Below are 23470 nucleotides of genomic sequence, written 5' to 3' on the forward strand. Positions count from 1 at the left end.
CAACTGCCTTAGGTCCCCAGTAAAATTATTTTACAAAGAAAGCCTCCTTATATAAATGTGCCTATATTCAGCATATAGACTCACCTGTCTTAATCTTTCCATTTCCCTATAAGACAGTTCGTGATACTGTATCCCTTGGCTTCTCATCTTCCTCCTTATCCTGTGTACTTCCTTTCCATCAATCAACAACATGCGCAATCCTGCAACACAAAGATAGGAGAAGGTGAACTTTTTCTCTTACCAGAATTGGTAGTGTGTATATATATATATATATATATATATATATATATATATATATATATATATACACACTCACATATATAGACCAACAAAACACAACAATCATTGAACTCAGGGAGAACAGCGAAAAAAATCCAATGGAGTACTCATTTAAGAGTCTCCACTGATTGCCCCCTACAAAATTTGAAAATGCTAAGAAGTGGTCCGTGGAGCCTCAGTTACTTCCCAGTTGACTTACAGGTGCCACCCTGGTGTTTCCCTATTAAGGTCCCAAAGCTCGCTGATTCTGTCCTCCAGTTCTGAAATACTACAAAGATTTGTCTCTTTTTATTCTGATCTTTATACTTCTCATCTTGTTTCCCCTATAGAGGACATTGTCCAGTTCCTTGCTAATATTCCGCTACCTGAACTCACAGAGGAAACTAGGACGCAACTGGACGCTCCTATCACGTTAGAGGAACTGGGAGAGGCATTGGAGGCAACGGCGAGGGGTAAGGCCTCAGGTCCGGACGCAATACCCGTAGAGGTGTATGCCCAATATGCTGACCACCTTCTGCCCACCCTCCTGAAGGTCCTGGAGATGTCTCTGGAGCAGGGCAAACTACCAGACTCCTGTTATGATGCCAATATTGTGCTCATCTTGAAGCCGGACAAAGGTCCCAAAGCTCGCTACAGAGTGAGGACCTGAGGGACTACATATCAGGGTGGTTTGGTGCTCTCCCCACTAGGAGGCACCCCTTGGCAACGGGCTTCCTTCTCTGGAGAGAGGGATATCTGGCTATTCCCGTGTTTTGAGACTCGTAACTGAGGCTCCATGGACCGCTTCTTTGCATATTCAAATTTTGTAGGGGGCAATCAGTGGAGACTCGTAAATGAGTACTCCATTGGATTTTTTTCGCTGTTCTCCCTGAGTTCAATGATTGTTGTGTTTTGTTGGTCTATTTTTCATTGCCCCTGATATGATAATATATGATAATATACAAACAACAATCGGACGTTATTTGCCACTAGATGGCCGTCCAATGAAAGTGACCGTCATTTTAACAGCATGTGAACGTAGCCTAAAAGGAAAAAGAGCAAACTTAAACACTAGGTAGGTAAGACAAGTAACTAATTTTAATATTAATCACATATCCAGATGATTCATCATCCACTTTGTGATCAAAGTTCCATGTGTAGCCAGCTTAAAAATGAATACAATACATATGGTGAATCACTGCCTAGGTGCAAAAAATCTATAGCAGCTATAAGCATGAATTTACACCATAATTAGATCACCCTGTAATTTATAATATATCCTAAGAAAGAAAAATGTTACTTTCTTCATTCATTGGACTCACGATAGACAGAGAGACACATATGTTGCTTCAAGTGAGTGTTCTACTGCTTCATCCCAGAGTTACATTTACAGCAACCATACTCTGTACTGCTGTGTAATGTCCTCCATACTGTTCCCAGTTCTTCTCTGAGAGAGATATAGGAGAGTGAAATCTCCTCTTCTTTGTTTGCTGTGTATGGAATATATCATAATAGCTAGCGCCCGCTCAATCCTAAGCTTAGCTCATTGAATCGGACAAAGTTAGAGCCTGAGAAACCTGCTGAAGAATGCAGGATACAAGTCACAATGTTAAAAAATATTTCTAGTCTTCATGTTCAGACACATAAGGGGAGATTTATCAAACATGATGTAAAGTGAAACTGTCTCAGTTGCCCCTAGCAACCAATCAGATTCCACCTTTCATTTTCCAAAGAGTCTATGAGGAATGAAAGGTGGAATCTGATTGGTTGCTAGGGGCAACTGGGCCAGTTTCACTTTACACCATGTTTGATAAATCTCCCCCATAATGTATGGCAAGTACACTTTAAATGGAACTGTTCACACCCAGCAGCACCCACTTAGACCTATATAATGTAATGACAGACATGCCCATTTAGGTCACTATGACATCTGTCACTTGTTCTGATATGTAAAGTAGTTTAGCAGAACTTGCAGTGTAAGGCCTGCAGCACACACTTGGTGGTGCTAGAGATGGCTCCACCTACCCACCCGCGTATAATTCACAGGCTTCTTTCTATCACTCTGCACAGGGAGAAACCAGTCAATCAGGAACAGGTGGAGCGACACCTAATATATGCGCAAAATGCCGGCTTCACACTGTAAGTGCTGCTAAACAACGAGGGCAATTACCATGCTATAGTTAAACAGCTATGCAGCTTTATAAGATGCCAATCCAACCCTGCTTCTCACCTACATAACTGGTGATGTGACTGTATGAATCCTTCAGCTACTACTGTGTGGACCACTGTGTATCACCATGAGACCACACAATAGGTTTCTCATAGAGATGCATAGAGAAAATGATTTCTGGTCCACACAGTGGTTGCTGTAGGATTCAGACACTCACAGCACCAGTTATGTGAGTGAGCATGAGGACTTGAAAGGCATCATACTAGGAAAATAAAGCTATCTGGTAAGAGGAGTGTGTGGACAGTAAACAAAAAAAAATAAACGTAATTTACAAGTCTTCCAGTACTTTTCAGTTGCTGTATGTCCTGCAGGAATTTGTGTATTCTTTCCAGTCTGACACATTTCTTACTGCTGCCACCTCTGTCCATGACAGGAACTGTCCACAGCAGTTGCAAATCCCCCCAAAAAACTTCTCCTGCTCTCCAGACTGGAAAGAATACACCACTTCCTGGCTGCGGCTGACATGTCAGAACCCAGGTCCCCACTCAGACCCGTAGGACCAGGAACTGCAGCGAGGCACAGCAGACCCCTGCGCTGGAGCCAGAAGGTGAGTGCATGTTGTTATGTTCAGCTACATCCTCTCCTCTCCACCTCTTTTGAAAAAAAAAAAAAAAATGTCTGAGCCCGGACTTCTCCTTTGAAGGGGTTATCCAGCGCTACAAAAACATGGTCACTTTCTTCCAGAGACAGCCCCACTCTTGTCTCCAGCTTGGGCGGGATTTTGCTGCTCAGTTCCATTGAAGTAAATGGAGCTTAATTGCAAACCACACCTGACCTGGAGACAAGAGTCGTGTTGTCTCTGAAATAAAGTGGCCATGTTTTTGTACCACTGGATAACCCCTTTAGGGTGCGTTCACACGTACTGGATCTGCAGCAGATCCTCAGCAGGCTTGATGGCGCAGATTTCAAGCTGCAGATTCAAAGCGAATCAATTCTGGGTCATCAAATATGCTGCGGATCTGCTGCAGATTCAAATCTGCGCCATCAAATCTGCTGCAGATCCTGTACGTGTGAACGCACTCTTAATGTCTTTTATGTAAGAGACTCCTCTGAACAAGGACTCTAATATTCATGTTAAGCCAGGTATTAACCTGCCATTACAAGCCATCTTTACCTTTCATAAATGTGGAATACAAGACATAGAAGTTGGGAAACTTTGTTTCCAAAAAGTGTTCATATCTTGCATTGAGCAGTTTAGCTTTTGCAGCGATCAGTGATAGCACGCTTTGTGGCTTCTGGCTGGTTGATAAGTGGCATGGCTGGTACCTGGGGAAAAAAACACGCATAGATAACCGATTAATAAGCACAGAGAGCATTGCCTAAACTGGATACAAGTGTAGCAAATTCTCAGCTGTGAGGTTTTCAGCATTATTGAGAGGCAGTTGATGAGAAATGTTGAGGATCTGAAGCCCTGACATATATAGAAATACTAAGGATAATAGTTAGTGAGCAGGCGGAGCATTGATTCCATTGAGTTCTGTATAAATTCCTCACTGGTTTTGAAATATCATTTTGGAAATGAGACAAGAAATGTAAGTACCCTGGCACAGAAAAAAACTAATTTACTGGCGCTCAGAGGGACGCCATGTATGTGAGGCAGCTGCTACTTCTGTATATCAGCCTCTAGAAGGCTAAAGAGACCTGAGGCCAAGTGTGCGGGCGACCTTTACTCCTGTATAAATTCTCCAAAAATAACCTGACATTAGCGAATTTTAAAAGTGACAAAAACAGAATAAGGTAAAACCCTTAGAAGGTGTAAGCAACTGTGGGCACAGTGGTAATTATAAGAACAAATGATACATACATGTTCTCCCCATCATAGTGAAATGTTTCTGAGAACCACTGCGCTGTCTTACAGTAAGATTCTCTTTGTAGCCCACAGCACAGCTTAGTGTTTATTTTATATTGCTCAGATTGATTGTTATAGGCAACAAATAGCATGCCTGGCCACTTCTCTGATCAACGTGTACACCAGTAGTAGTGTGATGCTGACCTGCTCATTAAGATGGCTAAACATATAGATAATAATAATGATATTTATTTGTATAGTGCCAACAGATTCCGCAGCGCTTGATTGGTTGTGGCCTATAAACAATGTGCAGGCCAAACATGCAGGAGGGATACTGAGCATGGCTGATAGTGATAACAAATGCCATGAGAGGAAAGAGAAGGAGACCATGTTTGTTAAAGTGACTGTACCACCAGGCCCAGGCTGAAGCACTGGAGGCAGGCTGACCCACCCTTAGTGGGAGGAAACCCCCGCTCTATGATAGGGTTCCATTGATTCTAATGGAGTCATGTCATGGAGGGGCTGGGGTTTCTTCCCACTAAGGGTGGGTCGGCCCGCCTCCAGTGCTTCAGCCTGGGCCTGGTGGTACAGTCACTTTAAGCTGATTACACAGAATAATATATCAGAGACCAGCAGAGCATGAACAAACACTGACTCAGAGCTCAGCACCGGCCCCACAGGAGGCTGAAGATGAGGGTACATACCCGAATACCAGCCCTGGAGTAGATGCCCGGACACCAGCCCTGGGGGCACACGCCCGGACACCAGCCCTGGGGGCACACGCCCGGACACCAGCCCTGGGGGCACACGCCCGGACACCAGCCCTGGGGGCACACGCCCGGACACCAGCCCTGGGGGCACACGCCCGGACACCAGCCCTGGGGGCACACGCCCGGATACCAGCCCTGGGGGCACACGCCCGGACACCAGCCTTGGGGGCACACGCCCAGACACCAGCCCTGGGGGCACACGCCCGGACACCAGCCCTGGGGGCACACGCCCGGACACCAGCCCTGGGGGCACACGCCCGGACACCAGCCCTGGGGGCACACGCCCGGACACCAGCCCTGGGGGCACACGCCCGGACACCAGCCCTGGGGGCACACGCCCGGACACCAGCCCTGGGGGCACACGCCCGGACACCAGCCCTGGGGGCACACGCCCGGACACCAGCCCTGGGGGCACACGCCCGGACACCAGCCCTGGGGGCACACGCCCGGACACCAGCCCTGGGGGCACACGCCCGGACACCAGCCTTGGGGGCACACGCCCGGACACCAGCCCTGGGGGCACACGCCCGGACACCGGCCTTGGGGGCACACGCCCGGACACCAGCCCTGGGGTACATGCCCGGACACCAGCCCTGGGGGCACACGCCCGGTCACCAGCCCTGGGGGCACACGCCCGGACACCAGCCTTGGGGGCACACGCCCGGACACCAGCCCTGGGGGCACACGCCCGGACACCGGCCTTGGGGGCACACGCCCGGACACCAGCCCTGGGGGCACACGCCCGGACACCAGCCTTGGGGGCACACGCCCGGACACCGGCCTTGGGGGCACACGCCCGGACACCAGCCCTGGGGTACATGCCCGGACACCAGCCCTGGGGGCACACGCCCGGACACCAGCCCTGGGGGCACACGCCCGGACACCAGCCTTGGGGGCACACGCCCGGACACCAGCCCTGGGGGCACACGCCCGGACACCGGCCTTGGGGGCACACGCCCGGACACCAGCCCTGGGGTACATGCCCTGTGCTGTGTTACTATTACTATACATCCTCAGGTTATTGGTTCACACAGAAACCTCCACTCCTATAATGTAATTTACATTGGTGACAAGAGAGGTATAATAGGCAGCAGCCAGAAATGTCAGAGTCCTCCATTATCAGCACCATGGAGGGCGGGTTGTCTCCGGAGCACTGTGCTCGGGCAGCAGCACCATGTCTGCCGGCTCTGTCTGTCCCCACGTGTGGCTGCCTGCTCCCGCCCTCACCACATACTCACAACATTACTAGACATTTCCTCAGGCGCCCTCCATCCACATGCAGCCGGCAGCTCCCGGTCCTGTACAGCGCCATGTTCTAGGTAGGAGGAGAAGCGGCATCTGTCATCAGCCGCAAGGTCGATAGTGCAGACGTCACGCGATAATTTCTGTGCGCGGCCATGTTGGTTTAGGGCACAGAGACAACGACCTGCTGGTAGCATAAGATACTAGTGCGGAAGGACCCGTGATGACGTCATAACAATGTGAACAGTTACATGCGCGTGTTCACCAAGTTGCTGGAGGAGCTGCACGTTTCCTTCTGTTTATTGTTTTTTCAGCTGCTTATTTGTGAATGTGGTGATGAGCACTACACAGCTCAGCATGGCATCTCACTGGGCACAGAAGTGTATAGGTCACATCTGCATCTGGGGTTCCAGCAGAAGATTCCCTCTCAGTGAAGCTTGATGTGTTATTTTGATTGGTAAAATGACAACTGAGGCTGAAATCCTTTTTTAGCCATTATTCTTACAGAAAAATTATAATACACCCTAAGGCGATAAAACGTAACTTTTATTTATATAAAAATACTAAAAGCTATCACACCAACAACAAAAGATTTTTAGTGAAACCACACGTGCTTACCTATCCCTGCTCCTGAAGTATATTGCGATATAGGGAAATATGTAAGGGATTGTACAAAGTAATACGCTAGAATGGCCAGGGGAGGGATAGTGCTCTCTCACAGCTAGTCCAGATGGTCCATTCTCACCCTGCCTTTTGGGGTTGCCCACCTTCTTAATAGGGTCCCTCCCTAACCTTCTAAGTGCAGGGAAAAAATAAGAAAAGTGAAAAGATCAAACATAACGTGTAATTAACGAAAGACTTCACCAACACCCTATATACAAATATTATTATATACAGTTCCGACGCGTTTCTCCTGTCCAATCTCTCAGGTTCATCAGGGAAACATCGGTAATCATACCATGTGTTGTGGTTGATCTAATGGCGGATGCCGAGATCCCATAAGGATTTTAGTGTGTGCCCCCGATAGGTAGGAGTTATATCATGTGACTGTGTGTATATATATATATATATATATATATATATATATATATATATATGAATTTTGGCTAACAAGTGACATCTTGGTTGTTTTGTCAGATAGTTCTCTGTGTAGTACTCTACTGTATCAATCATATCTTTTGCTATTTGGTAGTTCATACAACTAATACACCTGTTTCCCTGATGGAACTGTATATAATATTTGTATATAGGGTGTTGGTGAAGTCTTTCGTTAATTACACATTATGTTTGATTTTTTTCACTTTTCTTATTGTTAGGAACCGGACAGCAGGACAAGACAAGACAGTGAGCCCTAAGCTCAGCCCCGCCCACTGTCCTCTACCTACTTGCCACAATTCGCCCTAAGATGGCGGCGAGCAACTGGGCGGCAGTCCCTGCACTGGCTAGGTGGGACACAAAGACAAGACAGACAGACAGACAAAACACAATGAAGAATAGTCGACAGTCCGGGTCACAACAATCGGGCAGCAAAAGTACAAAATCACAATCCAATAAGCAGAGTCAAAAAACAAGCAATATGGTCAGGGGCAGGCGGCTAGCAAGGAAGGTCAGAACACAAGGCAGAAGGGTCAGAGAAACGACAGATAATAGCAGAAACTCAAGCAGGCAGAGACTAAGTCAATAACCAGCAATGATATCCCAGACTGAGGAAGTTATATAGGAGGCCAGGGTTCTGATCCAGAACATAATTGGACCATCCCCCTGATCTCCAAGCACAGACAGCTGAGAGCAAACCAGATCGCTGGCAGGAAGAACTGTCAGTCACAGCAGAACCAAAACACAGATTAACCCAGACATAGCCAGACAGAACTCAGCAGGTGAAGTCAGGTGTGTCTCTCAAGGTGAGCAAATACCCAGTGTTCACACACTACAAAACAAAACACAGAAACAGAATGCAAGAAAATCAGTGCCTTCTCGGCCGCACAGCATGAGCCGAGGGGCGCATAATGCTCCGCAAAGATACAGTCCTGACACTTATTTTTTCCCTGCACTTAGAAGGTTAGGGAGGGACTGTCACCGTGGTTGGGGCCACCCTATTAAGGAGGTGGGCAACCCCAAAAAGCAGGGTGAGAATGGACCATCTGGACTAGCTGTGAGAGAGCACTATCCCTCCCCTGGCCATTCTAGTGTATTACTTTGTACAATCCCTTACATATTTCCCTATATCGCAATATACTTCAAGAGCAGGAATAGGTAAGCACTTGTAGTTTCACTAAAAATCTTTTGTTGTTGGTGTGATAACTTTTATTTATATAAAAATACTAAAAGCTAAGTTTTATCGCCTTAGGGTGTAAAATGGTCCGTCTGTGAAATACAATTTTGATGTTACACCATCAGGCATTTATTTTGGGCTTGCGGCAGCCTGTTTTGTAGAATTCCCGCAGTAATAATTGAAGAAAAATTATAATAATCATAATCTACCCATAAGTGAGGAGCCCTGAGAGGAATGGAGATAAATATGGCCAACAGGACCCCACAGTTGGCATAAAAATAGGCATCAAAGTGAAAACACAAAATTGTGATTTAATAATAAAATTGACTTTGGGCCACTGTTAGCACACAGAGAGGGATGCCCCGCAGGGCCGCTGCCAGCACACAGAGAGGGATGCCCCGCAGGGCTGCTGCCAGCACACAGAGAGGGATGCCCCGCAGGGCCGCTGCCAGCACACAGAGAGGGATGCCCCGCAGGGCTGCTGCCAGCACACAGAGAGGGATGCCCCGCAGGGCCGCTGCCAGCACACAGAGAGGGATGCCCCGCAGGGCCGCTGCCAGCACACAGAGAGGGATGCCCCGCAGGGCCACTGCCAGCACACAGAGGGGGATGCCCCGCAGGGCCACTGCCAGCACACAGAGAGGGATGCCCCGCAGGGCCGCTGCCAGCACCCATAGAGGGATGCCCCGCAGGGCCACTGCCAGCACACAGAGAGGCATGCTCGGCATCCCATCCAAGTCCAGCCTGGCTCTGGCTTCTGGGTGTTGAAACTGCCATTAAAGTGGGCAGATAGGCAATTTTTCCTGATTTAAAGTAACTGGTGTTTTCAAAGGGTTAATTGAGTTTGGGCCACTGATCTCACAGCTTTCACACCCAGAACTGCTTTGGTGTGATGCAGTGCACCCCTGTCTGTGTGAGGGCAGTGCGAGATCAGTGGCCCAAACCCTTTAAAAACACTTCACACCCAGAACCACTTTGGACCAGGCTGCACTGTTTTGAGTTTGATGTGGGGCATCCCTCTCTGTGTATTATCAGGTCCAGGAATATCAACCCTATTGCACACTTTAGTGTCGTCAGCAAACAGACAAACTTTAGGTTTGGTAAGTAAAGTTTGTCTGTTTGCTGACGACACAAAAGTGTGCAATAGGGTTGATATTCCTGGAGGTGTCAGTAATATGGAAAATGATTTAGCTTTGCTAGATAAGTGTTTCAATCATTGGAAATTGAAGTTCAATGTTTCCAAATGTAAAATAATGCACATGGGGAGGAGGAATCCTCTATCTGAGTATCACATCGGCAGTACTGTGTTGGAAAAGAAAAGGATTTAGGGGTAGTGATTTCTGACAGCCTTAGTCACCTGGCGGTGGGGAAAGCAAATCGTATGCTGGGGTGTATAGCTAGAGATATAACCAGTAGGAAGCGGGAGATTGTGATCCCGCTGTATAGAGCTCTAGTGAGACCACATCTGGAATACTGTGTCCAGTTCTGGAGACCTCATCTACAAAAAGGACATTAATAAAATAGAACGGGTCCAAAGACGGGCTACAAAAATGGTGGAGAGTGTTAGGCATAAACCATATCAGGAAAGACTTAAAGAGGTATTTCCCCCCCAAATTATTTTTGCATAAATACGTTGCCCACCCATAGCTTTCCATCTTTCCAATATCAATGTATTATAGATTCTGCACAGTTTTGCTGTCATCTAGGTACATTCACCCCCACCAAATGAATAAAATCATCAAATCCCAGTCCAACCTGACACCACTCCCTGCTCCTGGCCCCCACCCTCCGTGTCGGGATCACATGTCCTCCGTCTCTTCAATGGGCCGGATTAGGCTTCTAACCCAGCCAAACTGAAGTGAAGGAGGACATTGACGGGGGTGGGAGACAGTAATCAGTGCAGCTGCCATTGTCTCCCTTTCTAACAGCAGCCACCCACACTTTGTGGGCCCCCCTAGCCCCAGAGGTCACCCGAGACCGACCGCACCCTGTGCCCCCCTGCGCTCACCCGCACTGTTCCCCCTGACTGTGCACCCCACCTCCACTGTGTGTCACTCAACCCCCACCCCCCTGCTCTCACTCACTCACGGCACCCCAACCTTTACACACACACACCCTGCTGAGCTCATCCGGGCCCCCCCCCACCTCATACGTGGCTCGCTCACCCGCGGCACCCCCCCCCCCCTTCCCCGGTGGGCTCATCTGCTCGTCACTAGTGCTGCTCACCCGCGTCAGCCAAGCACCCATCCAGCCACCCGGCCCACCCCCCGCAGCTCACCCGGGCACACTGTGCAACTTCACACGCCCCCCCTCCCCTTCCCTGCTCTCACTAATGGTCTCTCACTCTGGTCTCTTTGTGGCTCTAGGTCTTTTGTACCCCTAGGACACAGGGGCTAAAGTGTCTGGGCAAACACCTGCCCCCAAAGCTGCAGACAATAAGAAGGTTACTTCTTCACTGTTATGGTTGTGCAAAGATTCCATTTTTTTTCACTCTTGGGGGAATACCCCTTTAAGGATTTGAATCTGTATAGTCTGGAGGAAAGAAGGTAAGGGGGCACATGATTGAAATCTTTAATTATGTTAAAGTACTGAATAAAGTTCAGGAGGGAAGTGTTTTTAGTAAAAAAAAAAAAAAAAAACAAGTCAAGAACAAGAGGACACAGTGAGAGGTTATCTGAGGAAAAGATCAGTAGCAACGTGAGAAAATATTATTTTACTGAAAGACTAGTAGATACTTGGAACAAACTTCCAGCAGATGTCGTTGGTAAATCTACATTAACAGAATTTAAAGCAACTCTGTACCCACAATCTGACCCCCCCCCCCCCCCAAACCACTTGTACCTTTGGATAGCTGCCTTTATTCCAAGATCTGTCCTGGGGTCCGTTTGGCAGGTGATGCAGTTATTGTGCTAAAAAAACAACTTTTAAACTGGCAGCCCTGTGCCCTACGGGAGTGGCCTAGATTGTGTATGCATTAGGCTGGCAAAACCTCTCTGTCCTTTCTCCCCACCCTCCTCATCATTAGGAATGCTCCAGGAAGATTGCCTCCTATTCCCCACCTGTGGCAGCCCGCCACATGGGCTGGATCGTTAAGCACCTGTGCAAATGTTCAGCCTGGAGAAAATGTTCCAGTGGCATTCCTAATGATGAAGAGGGTGGGAGGGAGGGACGGAGGGGTGGTGCAAAGTTAGGGCACAGATACTCCCGTAGGGCACGGGGCTGCCAGTTTAAAAGTTGTTTTTATGACAATAACTATCACCTGCCGAACGGACCCCAGGACAGATCTTGGATTAAAAGCAGCTATCCGAAGGTACAAGTGGTTTGGGGGGGGGGGGGTTAGATTGTTGGTACAGAGTCACTTTAAACATCCCTGGGATAAACATATATCTGTCCTAAGATAATAAGAAGGGAAATACTAAAAGGGCAGACTAGATGGACCCCGTGGTCTTTTCTGCCGACAATCTTCTATGTTTCTCAGTGGTCCAAACTCAGTTCCCTGTACAAGCACAGTCTGCCCTTATAATAGAACACCAACACATAGAGCAGAGCTGTTCTTTATGTGCCATGAGTGACGGCCATGGTGTAGTGGGCCATCGAAAATTGTTTCTATTATTGGCACCACCATTTGTTCATCGATATACTTTTACCACAGTAGCATGCGGACAGAAATCTAACAGTGCGTTTACACAGATTATCTGACAGATTTTTGAAGACAAAGACAGGAATGGATTTCAAAAGGGGGAAAATCTCAATCTTTCCTTTATGGCATGCAATCGTTGATGCACTGAAAACTGCATTGATTTATATGCACTTTGGCATGTCAATTATTTCCGCATCTGTAGCGAACAACGGCCATTGTTCAATAAACTCTGTGGACAACAGCCGTTGTTTGCATTGATTTCAATACAGCCCATTTTTTATGACAACAATGGCCATTGTTTTAATTGCCAACAACGGCCGTTCTTGTAATAAAAAAAATACATTGTGTGAACATAGCCTAAGGCAGAAATCCAGCAGTTCCAAAGGGTTCACTTATTTTTTTTTCTTGCATCCATAAACGTTTGCTTTTCTCCTGTGTCAAAACATGACATTTCTATAACAGTATCTGTGTAATAGAGAGAACAATCAGCTGATGAAACGATCATCGGCTGATCATTGGTTTAGCTAAAATCGGTGGGCGCTGAATGCACATCGCTATGTGTAATAGCAATGTGCGGCCAATGGCTGATGATTGCCCAAATACCTAATACCTGACTGGCTGCTCAGCCAATCGCAGGCTGGCCTGTGATTGGTGAGCTACCTGTCAGTTGACAGGCTGCTGCCGCTGGGACCGGGAAGCTGTGGAGCACAGGAGAGATAACCAGGAGCGGGAAGAGGTAAGGTATCAGGTATTTTGGCAAGGGCTGCATGGACATCGCTTTTCTGAACAATTTACAAATTGTTTAGTCTAGTGAGCCATAAAAAGGTTCTAAAACATAATCAATTTATTGCTAAATTTTTAAATCTAAGCTAAAGATATATAACTGACAAAAACACCTTAAACTTACAGTAGGTTTATCTTAGAAAAATGCACTTCTTGCCACTAGGTGGCAACAGTGCCTTATTCAAAAATGAAAAACTAGTATTATACTGGGATCACATTATAAAGATACCTGTGTCCAGGTGCATGAGAATATCATAGTATGCTCTTAATGTATTTCCCTTTCAATATACATTTTATTTGATTTAAACAGTGCCAGAAAACTAGCATAAAGTATCTTCTTTGTTTAAACATTTGCAATTTTTTCTGTGTTTTGTTAAAAAACTGCAGAATATTCTGCACCAATTTCTGCTGTAAAGCGTTAATACATTCTTCCTTCAATTAATTTTTAGCTATTTAAACATGTCATGAGGCAATGACTATATCATCATACTGAACAATAGAGGAATTGGACAAAAGAACTAGAACACCCCCTATTATTCCATAGTCAGAGGAGCTCTTCCTGGCACACTTACAGGGGCACAAGTTACAGTGAAAGCTTTACAAAGATGTTATGTAAGAGAGTTGCAATAGCCAAACCCCATAGAAACCACATAATGTGTTGACTACCTTAAATCCACTCTTGTCACTCTTTGGGTCCGTCTTGTGCTTTCTTCCCTGTTCATCTATCCTTCTTCACAGTTTGAGGCTCTGTTACATCAGGAAGGTGTAATGACTGGAGTTGTGGTTCCACTGAACCCTCCTGTTATCCTCACCAGGGAGTGGAGTCTAAGGGGACGCTGTTTTTTACCAGAGCCAGCCACAAGGTGGGTTGGACTTGCTGCAGCAGGTGACCCTGGCTTGGCTTGCTAATGGTGGCAGGTGGGTGCAGCTGGAGAGGCGTCAGGGGAGAAGGGAGTATTCCAAGGTTTTTGCTCAGTGTGAACTGCCCTTAGACTGGCAGTGAAGGGTGCGGTAGCGGCCCAGAACACAGGACGCTGTCACTGCTATGACAGGAGGTACAGTAACCCTGACCCTGCTTAATTGACATACTGTCCAAGGTGGCACACCCCAACTGTGTGAAAGTCTCTATACTGCTAGTGTGCTGGGGCCATCAGTGGACAATAGTTTACAGTATATGTCAAAACCACTGGTAATGTATATATCACCAATCAGAACCAGAGAGGAAGCAATCTAACAAGCCAAAGGGTCAGAACCAGGAGAGCAGTTAACAGGTCCAAGTCTGAACCAATGGGAAACCATATCATGAACATAGAAAATTAGTTAGCATCCTAGTTGGGTGATTGAGTGAATACTTGCCTGGCCCCTTCTTTGTCCTGAATTATTTTGACTTGTTTAGAACATAAAGGGGGACATTTTTGAACAGTCCGTCTGAGGTGTACACCAGGGAGAAGGTGCAGAGTCGCCCCTTCTCCCTGGCGTACGCCTGCCATTTGCCCTGCTCGCCCAATAGGCGGGCTGGGGGGCGTGACAAAATGGTGAGGAGGCGTGGCCTCCTCCAGTGCCTCATTTATCATGATTTACGCCTGGCATAAATCATGATCCAAGTCTACACCCAAATCTACACCCCAGCCGGATTCATTAATAGGTGTGCCGGGGAAAAGGGGGAAGGGCCTAATATAAGACTTGTACTTGTATGCTGGTCTTCATAAATCCCCCCCCCCAAAAGTGCATTGTGATCTGAAATAATAATAAAGCAATTTTAACGTTATAATATCCTTATAAATATTTTTGAAATATTTTTTCAACTTTTTTCTCCAGACAGCAGTTTACATGAAGAAAAGATTCTTTTTTTTTTTTTTTTGTATGACTTGCCATATATGAGTACCTTATAATAAAGTGTGCTTTCTTCATATGTGCTATGGGTGGATTTACTAAGACAGGCATTGTATATTCAGCCTAATTGGATTTTATAAATGTTTGTAATGTATATCTGTTTGGCAGTGTAAAATTCCCCAAAGGTTTTTTGTTTTTGCAAGTAAGTTTTTGGTGCCTGGACAATTGACTCAAGTTATAATTTTTACTTGTATAATATGTATACAGTAACTTGTTAAGAACGAAATTATGTATAACGCTCAGATGGTGTCCTAAGGGTTCTCCTTCCCAATCTGGATCAGGGCATATGTGAGCACCTGGGCAGTCTGTGATGCTACTTGGTAGTGTTGGTGAAAAGAAAAATAAAGTCCTATAGGTTCTCAATTGGATTCAGGCCTGGGGAACATGAGGGCCATCCAATATCATCATCATAGAGGAAGTTCCTAAACACTCCGACTTTGAAGTGTATATACCCAGGGGCGTAGCTAAAGGCTGATGGGCCCTGGTGCATTATCTGCAGATAATGGGGGAGTAGTGCTTTGTATATGTTCCCAGCACCGAGCAGGGTGGGGGAAGGTAGATGGCACCTCTCTCCCTCCCTGCTCGGTGCCCTGCAAATGTATTCATTGAATACATTTATGGGATACTTTGGGGAGCAAGGACACTTGCTCCCCAAAGTATTCCATAAATGTATTCATGAATTCACAAAAGTACAGTACATAACATTACATTCACATACACTGTAATTCCTATGGAGTGTCCAGCAGGGGCGCACTATATATAGAAGTCAATGGTACTCATTGACTTCTATATAGAGAGCACCCCCTGCTGGACACTTCATAGGAATTACACCATTCGTCGTGACGTCACTGGATCTGAGAGAATTCTAACACTTCCTGATACACTAAATTAAGGGAAATAGCAGTATATGAGCATTTCCCATAATTAATGTACATTAGAAAATTGTATAAATTTCCATAAGTAATCTATATAATAAAAATCAAAGTCTGTCTGTCCTTCTGTCTGTCTGTCTGTCTGTCCTCTATAGACTTCCAAACGCCTGAACCGTTTGACCCCAAATTTGGCACACAGATACATTGGGTGCCCGGGAAGGTTATTGCGAAGGTCCCGTCCCCGCCAGATGTACCGGAGGGGAGGGGGAGGGGAAAGAGAGGCGCCCCATAGAGATGAATGGGAAAATCTCCTCACTGCAAACACAGGTGATATAATTAGCTGCAGCAGACACGGCAGTTGGAGCCTTAGCAACCAATAGGATTACTGCTTTCATTTTCACAGGGAGCAATGGTTGCTAGGGAAGCTGCCTCACAACATCCACAGTATTAACTGGTAGACCCCCTACTCCATCTATACAGTACATGTATATACAGGGCACAACAGGTATACCAAACTGTGACTGGGTAACACTGCTACACCAGACCTGACCAATACCGCCATACTGTGACTGGATAACACTGTCATACCAGACCTGACCAATACCGCCATACTGTGACTGGATAACACTGCCAGACCTGATCAATACCACCATACTGTGACTGGATAACACCTCTATACCAGACCTGACCAATACCGCCATACTGTGACTGGATAACACCTCCATACCATACCTGACCAATACCGCCATACTGTGACTGGATAACACTGCTATACCAGACCTGATACCAACATACTGTGACTGGATAACACTGCCATACCAGACCTGAACAATACCGCCATACTGTGACTGGATAACACTGCCACACCAGACCTGACCAATACCGCCATACTGTGACTGGATAACACTGTCATACCAGACCTGACCAATACCGCCATACTGTGACTGGATAACACTGTCATATAAGACCTTACCAATACCGCCATACTGTGAATGGATAACACCGCCATACCAGACCTGACCAATACCGGCAAACTGTGACTGGGTAACACCGCCACACCAGTCCTGACCAATACCACCATACTGTGACTGGATAACACCATCATATCAGACCTGACCAATTCTGCCATACTGTGACTGGATAACACCGCTATACCAGACCTGACCAATACCACCATACCATGACTGGATAACACCGCCACACCAGACCTGACCAATACCGCCATACTGTGACTGGATAACACCCCTATACCAGACATGACCAATACCGACACACTGTGACTGAATAACACTGCCATACGGGTAAATACAACCCTGCAGGTATACAGGACACTACAGGTATACAGGACCCCAAAACTATACACTACAAGTGCAAAGGGACCTCCACAAAATTATATACTACAGGTATACAGGACCCCAAACTTTACACTACAGGTATACAGGACCCCAAAACTATAAAACTACAGGTATACAGGACCTCCACCAACTATATACTTCAGGTATACAGGACCTCCACCAACTATATACTACAGGTATACAGGAACTCCACCAACTATATACTACAGGTATATAGGACCCCAAACTATACACTACAGGTATACAGGACCTCAAAACCATACACTACAGGTATACAGGACCTACACCAGCTCTATAATACAGGTATACAGCACCTTCACCAACTCTATACTACAGTATACTCTAAGTATACAGGACCCCAAATATACTACAGGTATACAGGAACTCCACCAGCTATATACTACAGGTATATAGGACCCCAAACTATACACTACAGGTATACAGGACCTCCACCAACTCTATACTATAGTTATACAGGACCCTCAAACTATTTACTACAGGTATACAGGACCCCCAAACTATATACTACAGGTATACAAGACCTCCACCAATTATACACTACAGGTATCCAGGACCCTCAAACTATAAACTACAGGTATACAAGACCTCCACCAACTATACATTACAGGTATACAGCACCAACTATATACTACAGGTATACAGGACCCCCGAACTATACAGTACAGGTATACAGGACCTTCACCAACTGTACACTGCAGGTATACAGGACCTCCCTCAACTATACATTATAGGTATACAGCCCCCCCAACTATGCACTACAGATATGCGAGACCCCTAAAAACTATACATTGTGGGTATACAGAACCCCTCCAACTATGCACTACAGGTATACACTAATTCCACTGATTAACTCAGATGAAACAATACCTTTAGCTTGGCCTCCTGGGCACCTTAGAACAAATCTAATTAACACACTGACACTTTATACCCAGGCAGCGCCGGGTACATTTTTTAGTAACATATAAAAAAAATAATTTTGTCCGGACTTCTGCTTTAATTATTTTGACTGAACACTAGTTTATTGTCCAGAAAAGCATAAGAGTGTAATAAATGGATTTTGGACACTGAGTGGTGCCTTTCTTGTAGTGCTTGGACCTGGTTTTCTGGAGCATGCAACATGCAAGAATATATGGAGTCCTGTGTTACTGAATTGACATTGACTTGACTTGACATGTAGGTTTGCCTTTGCTCAGATCAGTCCTCTAAATGTGATCATATTCTATAATATAGTAACGTCCTGGGGGGGGGGGGGCGGAATGGGGGGGTCAGGCGGTGGGTGCTAAGGTCCAGGGGGGTAACGGCAGCAGTAGGCCGGTGCAGACCGGGGGCAGTGGCAGCAGGAGGCCAGGGGGGCCGACTGGTGAGGTCCAGGGGAGAGGGGTACAGGCGGTGGGGGATGCACAGACAATCCGGAAATGATGTGCATCAGGAAAGTGTCCAGGGTTCCGGCGTTCCCATAGACCTACCTGACCTATTTTCCTGAACGGGCACCCTTTAGAATAGGGCATAACTACTTAACCCTTAGGCGACCCTGGTTGTACCCGTGCGTCCAGGGCCGCCTCCCCGCGTTCAGAGCGGGGCCGTGCGGCGGCCGCGCTCTGAACCGCCGCGATCCCGGGTGCCGCATGTAGCCCGGGATCGTGGCTATTAGCGGGCACGGTGTGATCGCTGTGCCCGCTAATCAGGTAATCGGAGGCAGTTGTCAAAGATGAAAGCTGCCTCCGATTACCGGCTGCAGCACTTCCCTGGTGTCTAGTGGGTGAGATTGCTCCTCTGGGACGTTGTCCCGAAGGAGCGATCTCTGTACCTGATGCCGGCCGGGGACCTCTCCAAGATGGCGCCGTCCCCGGCTCGGCACTTGTTTGTTTTCGGCTGCAGCAGCCAAAAGCAAACGAGTGCTGATCTCATTGATCTTTGCTGTATAACTATACAGCAAAGATCTCAATGAGAGATCTGAGTGCATATACTAGAAGTCCCCCAGGGGGAATAACCCTAACCCCAGGGGGGCTTCTAGTATAAGTGTAAAAGTAAAAATAAAAGTGATGTTATAAGTAAAAAGCCCCCTCCCCTAATAAAAGTCAGAATCATCCCCCTTTTCCCATGTTATAAATAAAAATAAAAAATAAATAAACATGTTTGCTATCGCCGCGTCCGTAATCGCCCGAACCATTAATTAATCACATTCCTGATCTCGCACGGTAAATGGCGTCAGCGCCAAAAAATCCCAAAGTGCAAAATTGCGCATTTTTGGTCGCATCAAATCCAGAAAAATTGTAATAAAAAGCGATCAAAAAGTCGCATATGCGCAATCAAGGTACCAATAGAAAGAACACATCATGGCGCAGAAAATGACACCTGACACAGCCCCATAGACCAAAGGATAAAAGCGCTATAAGCCTGGGAATGGAGCGATTTTAAGTGACATATATTTGTTAACAATGGTTTGAATTTTTTACAGGCCATCAGATACAATAAAAGTTATACATATTACATATCGTTTTAATCGTAACGACTTGAGGAACATATATAACAAGTCAGTTTTACCCCAGGGTGAACGGCGTAAAAACACAAACCCCCCAAATAAAAGAAATGCATTTTTTTTTTTTTCAATTTCACCACACTTTGAATTTTTTTCTGGTTTCGCAGTATACTTTATGCAAAAATTCAGCCTGTCATTGCAAAGTACAATTAGTGGCGCAAAAAATAAGGGCCCATGTGGGTTTCTAGGTGAAAAAATGCAAGTGTTATGGCCTTTTAAACACAAGGAGGAAAAAACGAAAATGCTAAAATTTTAATTGGCCGGGTCCTCTAAGGGTTAAGATGGTAAAACTTCTTTAAGATTTGTAAATGTTTCTTAAAGTATGGGACCAAAGGTAAAACTGGGTCAGGAAAATTGACTTCTTGTCTCATAAAGTTTCCCACTGGTACCCCGTCAACATTCAGTTACCATCACCAGGGAAAGCTGAGTCTATACGTTATTTTTGTAGCACCATGAACAGGCTATTTTCTGGCTGGCAATACTCTTCTTATGCCCCCAGGCCCGCCATCAGGAATTTCTGGGCCCCGTACACTCAAAGTGTCTGGGCCCCCCAGTCGTCCCCAAAAAAACAACTTTGAAAAACCATATGTAAATTACCCCATGTAGTCATGTGGGCGGCCCTCAGTGGCGAAGTAGTCATGGCTCACACAAAAATATCTTCTCTATTTACACCTGTAATTTCCCGAGTGCCAACGTCATTGCTGGGTAAAATAACAGATTGACAAAATATCAGGGCTTACCATGAAGAGATGACCCCCATTAATATAACACACATACATCGTATACACACAGCACATACTATATATATTACATACATCATATACACACAACACACACTGTATATACATTACATACAGTCACACTTTAAACAGATATATATACACGTATGTACATTTTATATTTACATCCATACTACTAATACACAGGGCCAATTCTAGCTTTTCTGCTGCCTGAGGTTAAAATTAAAATGATGTTCTGCTGCAACTGAAGTGTGTATGATGAGGTTCTGCAGCAGCTGAGGTGTATTAGGATGTTCTACAGCAGCTTAGGTTTATGATGAAGTTCTGCAGCAGCTGAGGTGTATGATGATGTTCTGCAGCAGCTGAGGTGTATGATGAGGCTCTGCAGCAGCTGAGGTGTATGATGATGTTCTACAGCAGCTGAGGTGTATGATGAGGTTCTGCAGCAGCTGAGGTGTATGATGATGTTCTGCAGCAGCTGAGGTGTATGATGAGGTTCTGCAGCAGCTCAGGTGTATGATGATGTTCTGCAGCAGCTGAGGTGTATGATGAGGTTCTGCAGCAGCTCAGGTGTATTATGATGTTCTGCAGCAGCTGAGGTGTATTATGATGTTCTGCAGCAGCTCAGGTGTATTATGATGTTCTGCAGCAGCTGAGGTGTATGATGAGGTTCTGCAGCAGCTGAGGTGTGTATTATGATGTTCTGCAGCAGCTCAGGTGTATTATGATGTTCTGCAGCAGCTCAGGTGTATTATGATGTTCTGCAGCAGCTCAGGTGTATGATGATGTTATGCCTCAGCTGAGTTGTATTATGAAGGTAAGCAGACATCATACTACACCTCAGCTGCTGCAAGAGCCTCATTTTACACCTCAGCTGCTGCAGAACCTAATCATACACCTCAGCTGCTGCAGAACCTCATCATACACCTCAGCTGCTGCAGAACCTCATCATGCACCTCAGCTGCTGCAGAACCTCATAATACACACATCTCAGCTGCTGCTGAACCTCATAATACACACCTCTCAGCTGCTGCAGAACTTCATAATACACACCTCTCAGCTGCTGCAGAACTTCATAAGCCTCTCACTTTGTAAAGAACCAAGCATCATCTTTTAGCTATAATTGTACAAGTTTCAGCATACAGCACAGAGGGGCTGAGGATACAGATATCCAGTGCTGTGCTCACCATTACTATCTGGTGTGCACAGGGTGGTAGCCTAACCCCCACTCAAGGTGACCCCCCAACTCTCAAACAAACACACACACCTCACAAACCCACACACACACACCTCACAAACCCACACACACACAACTCACTAACACACACACACACCTCACAAACCCACACACACACACAACTCACTAACACACACACCTCACAAACCCACACACACACAACTCACTAACACACACACCTCACAAACCCACACACACACAACTCACTAACACACACACCTCACAAACCCACACACACACACAACTCACTAACACACACACACCTCACAAACCCACACACACACACAACTCACTAACACACACACACAACTCACTAACACACACACACACACTTACATTCTCTTCAGGGAAAGTCTGGGGCAGCATGAGGTGCAGTCATCTTCTTCTTCTCTCCTGCACACAGCCGGCCCGGGCCCCTCCCCCTCCTGCTCCTCTTGTCCCGACAGAGAACGCAGCCAGAGAACCGTATCGGAGGTGGCTGGGGAGGGGCCTGGGGGGAGTGAGGAGGGGGCCCTGCTTGTGTCTTCTCTCAGCTCTGCTCCTGATAGATGCTGACAGACAGCAGGAGCTGTGTGTGTGTGCAGTACAGTTGTGAGGAGCTTCAGCGGGCCCCCTGAATTCTAGTTTGGGCCCGGGCCCCTTACAACTGTACTGCCAATACTGCCCTGATGGCGGCCCTGTATGCCCCGATAGCTGTTATGCAACATGCTGCTAAATAAAGCTTTTGGACTGATGTAAATATGATTTTCTCATGTAGTGACTATGTGAAGTTTGACATCTGCACCTTAGCACACATTAACAATGCTGCTTTTAGATGTGTCAGCATTTACATTTACAGGTGTGTCTTTTTGGCCATACAGCTAAAACATCTGAACTGCTGACCTATAGACATTTTCCATGTTTTATCTTTTTAACCACTGTTGGGACCTGTACGTGTGAGGTGCGGTTGGCAGGTGACACTTCACTGGTTTTTACGGGTTTAAAAGTCCAAACCTGGTTTTACTTAGTCCAAAATAAATAGTGGCAGACAAGTTGCACAGCGACAGCATATACTACACATAACAAAAGAGAAAACTAAAAGGGCAGACTAGATGGACCAAGTGGTCTTTTTCTGCCGACAATCTTCTATGTTTCTGAAACACTCATACACACCTACCTGTTCAAGGGGTTATCCAGCGCTACAAAAACATGGCCACTTTTCCCCCTCTCTTGTCTCCAGATTGGGTGGGGCTTGGAACTCAGTTCCATTGAAGTAAATAGAGCTTAACTGCAAACCACGCCTGACCTGGAGACAAGAGAGGGGGAAAAGTGGCCAAGTTTTTGTAGCGCTGGATAACCCCTTTAAGGCCGTAACTAAACATAAGAAGGTTTGCCTATTTGTAAACTCGATTGTACAGCATCCACCTGGTCAGACTTCCCACACCAGACTCATGGAGTTTTCTTTCCTCTGACACACACTACAGGCTCTCTATGGTCCAATGCTGACTCCAGTAACTTCACAAGAACTCAAAGGGCAACATTTATTTAGACCGGCATACTCATACGCAGGTCTTAAATTAGGCCCTGGCCCTAATTACCATGTCAAATGCACTAAGAGGAGCACACCTCTTAGTGGTTCCGGCAAGACCTGCACCAGGTACTGGAATTTAGCAAAAATGTACACATACTCTCGAACTGGTGTACATTTTTGCCTGGTTTATGCCTGTTTCTAGGTGTAAACCTTGATAAATGAGGTGCAGGAGGAGGCCACGCCTCCTCCAGCCTTTGCCGCGCTGCACCTGCCCCTCCAACAGGCCAGCGGGGGATAATGCTGGAGTGCGCCACAGAAA

General features: G+C 46.4%; 1 protein-coding gene across 4 annotated transcripts in view; it reads right to left on the reverse strand.

The window, feature by feature from the left end:
• The window catches only part of LETMD1 (LETM1 domain containing 1), a 32279-nt gene extending 10231 nt beyond the window's left edge, over positions 1–22048 (reverse strand). Inside the window, exons 1-3 of one of the 4 annotated variants that reach the window (XM_069970322.1) lie at positions 21978–22048; positions 3603–3754; positions 85–200 (exon numbers count right to left, since the gene is read on the reverse strand). In XM_069970322.1, the coding sequence (XP_069826423.1) occupies positions 85–200; positions 3603–3754; positions 21978–21979 (270 nt within the window). In that variant the 5' untranslated portion in view covers positions 21980–22048. Of the gene's footprint in view, positions 1–84; positions 201–3602; positions 3755–6109; positions 6220–6285; positions 6488–13650; positions 13751–21977 lie in introns of those variants that run through there. The other 3 variants (XM_069970320.1, XM_069970319.1, XM_069970321.1) reach the window with 3 other exon arrangements.
• Positions 22049–23470: the final 1422 nt, after the last annotated feature.

Source organism: Dendropsophus ebraccatus, chromosome 5, assembly GCF_027789765.1.
Source record: "Dendropsophus ebraccatus isolate aDenEbr1 chromosome 5, aDenEbr1.pat, whole genome shotgun sequence".
Taxonomy (NCBI): Eukaryota; Metazoa; Chordata; class Amphibia; order Anura; family Hylidae; genus Dendropsophus; species Dendropsophus ebraccatus.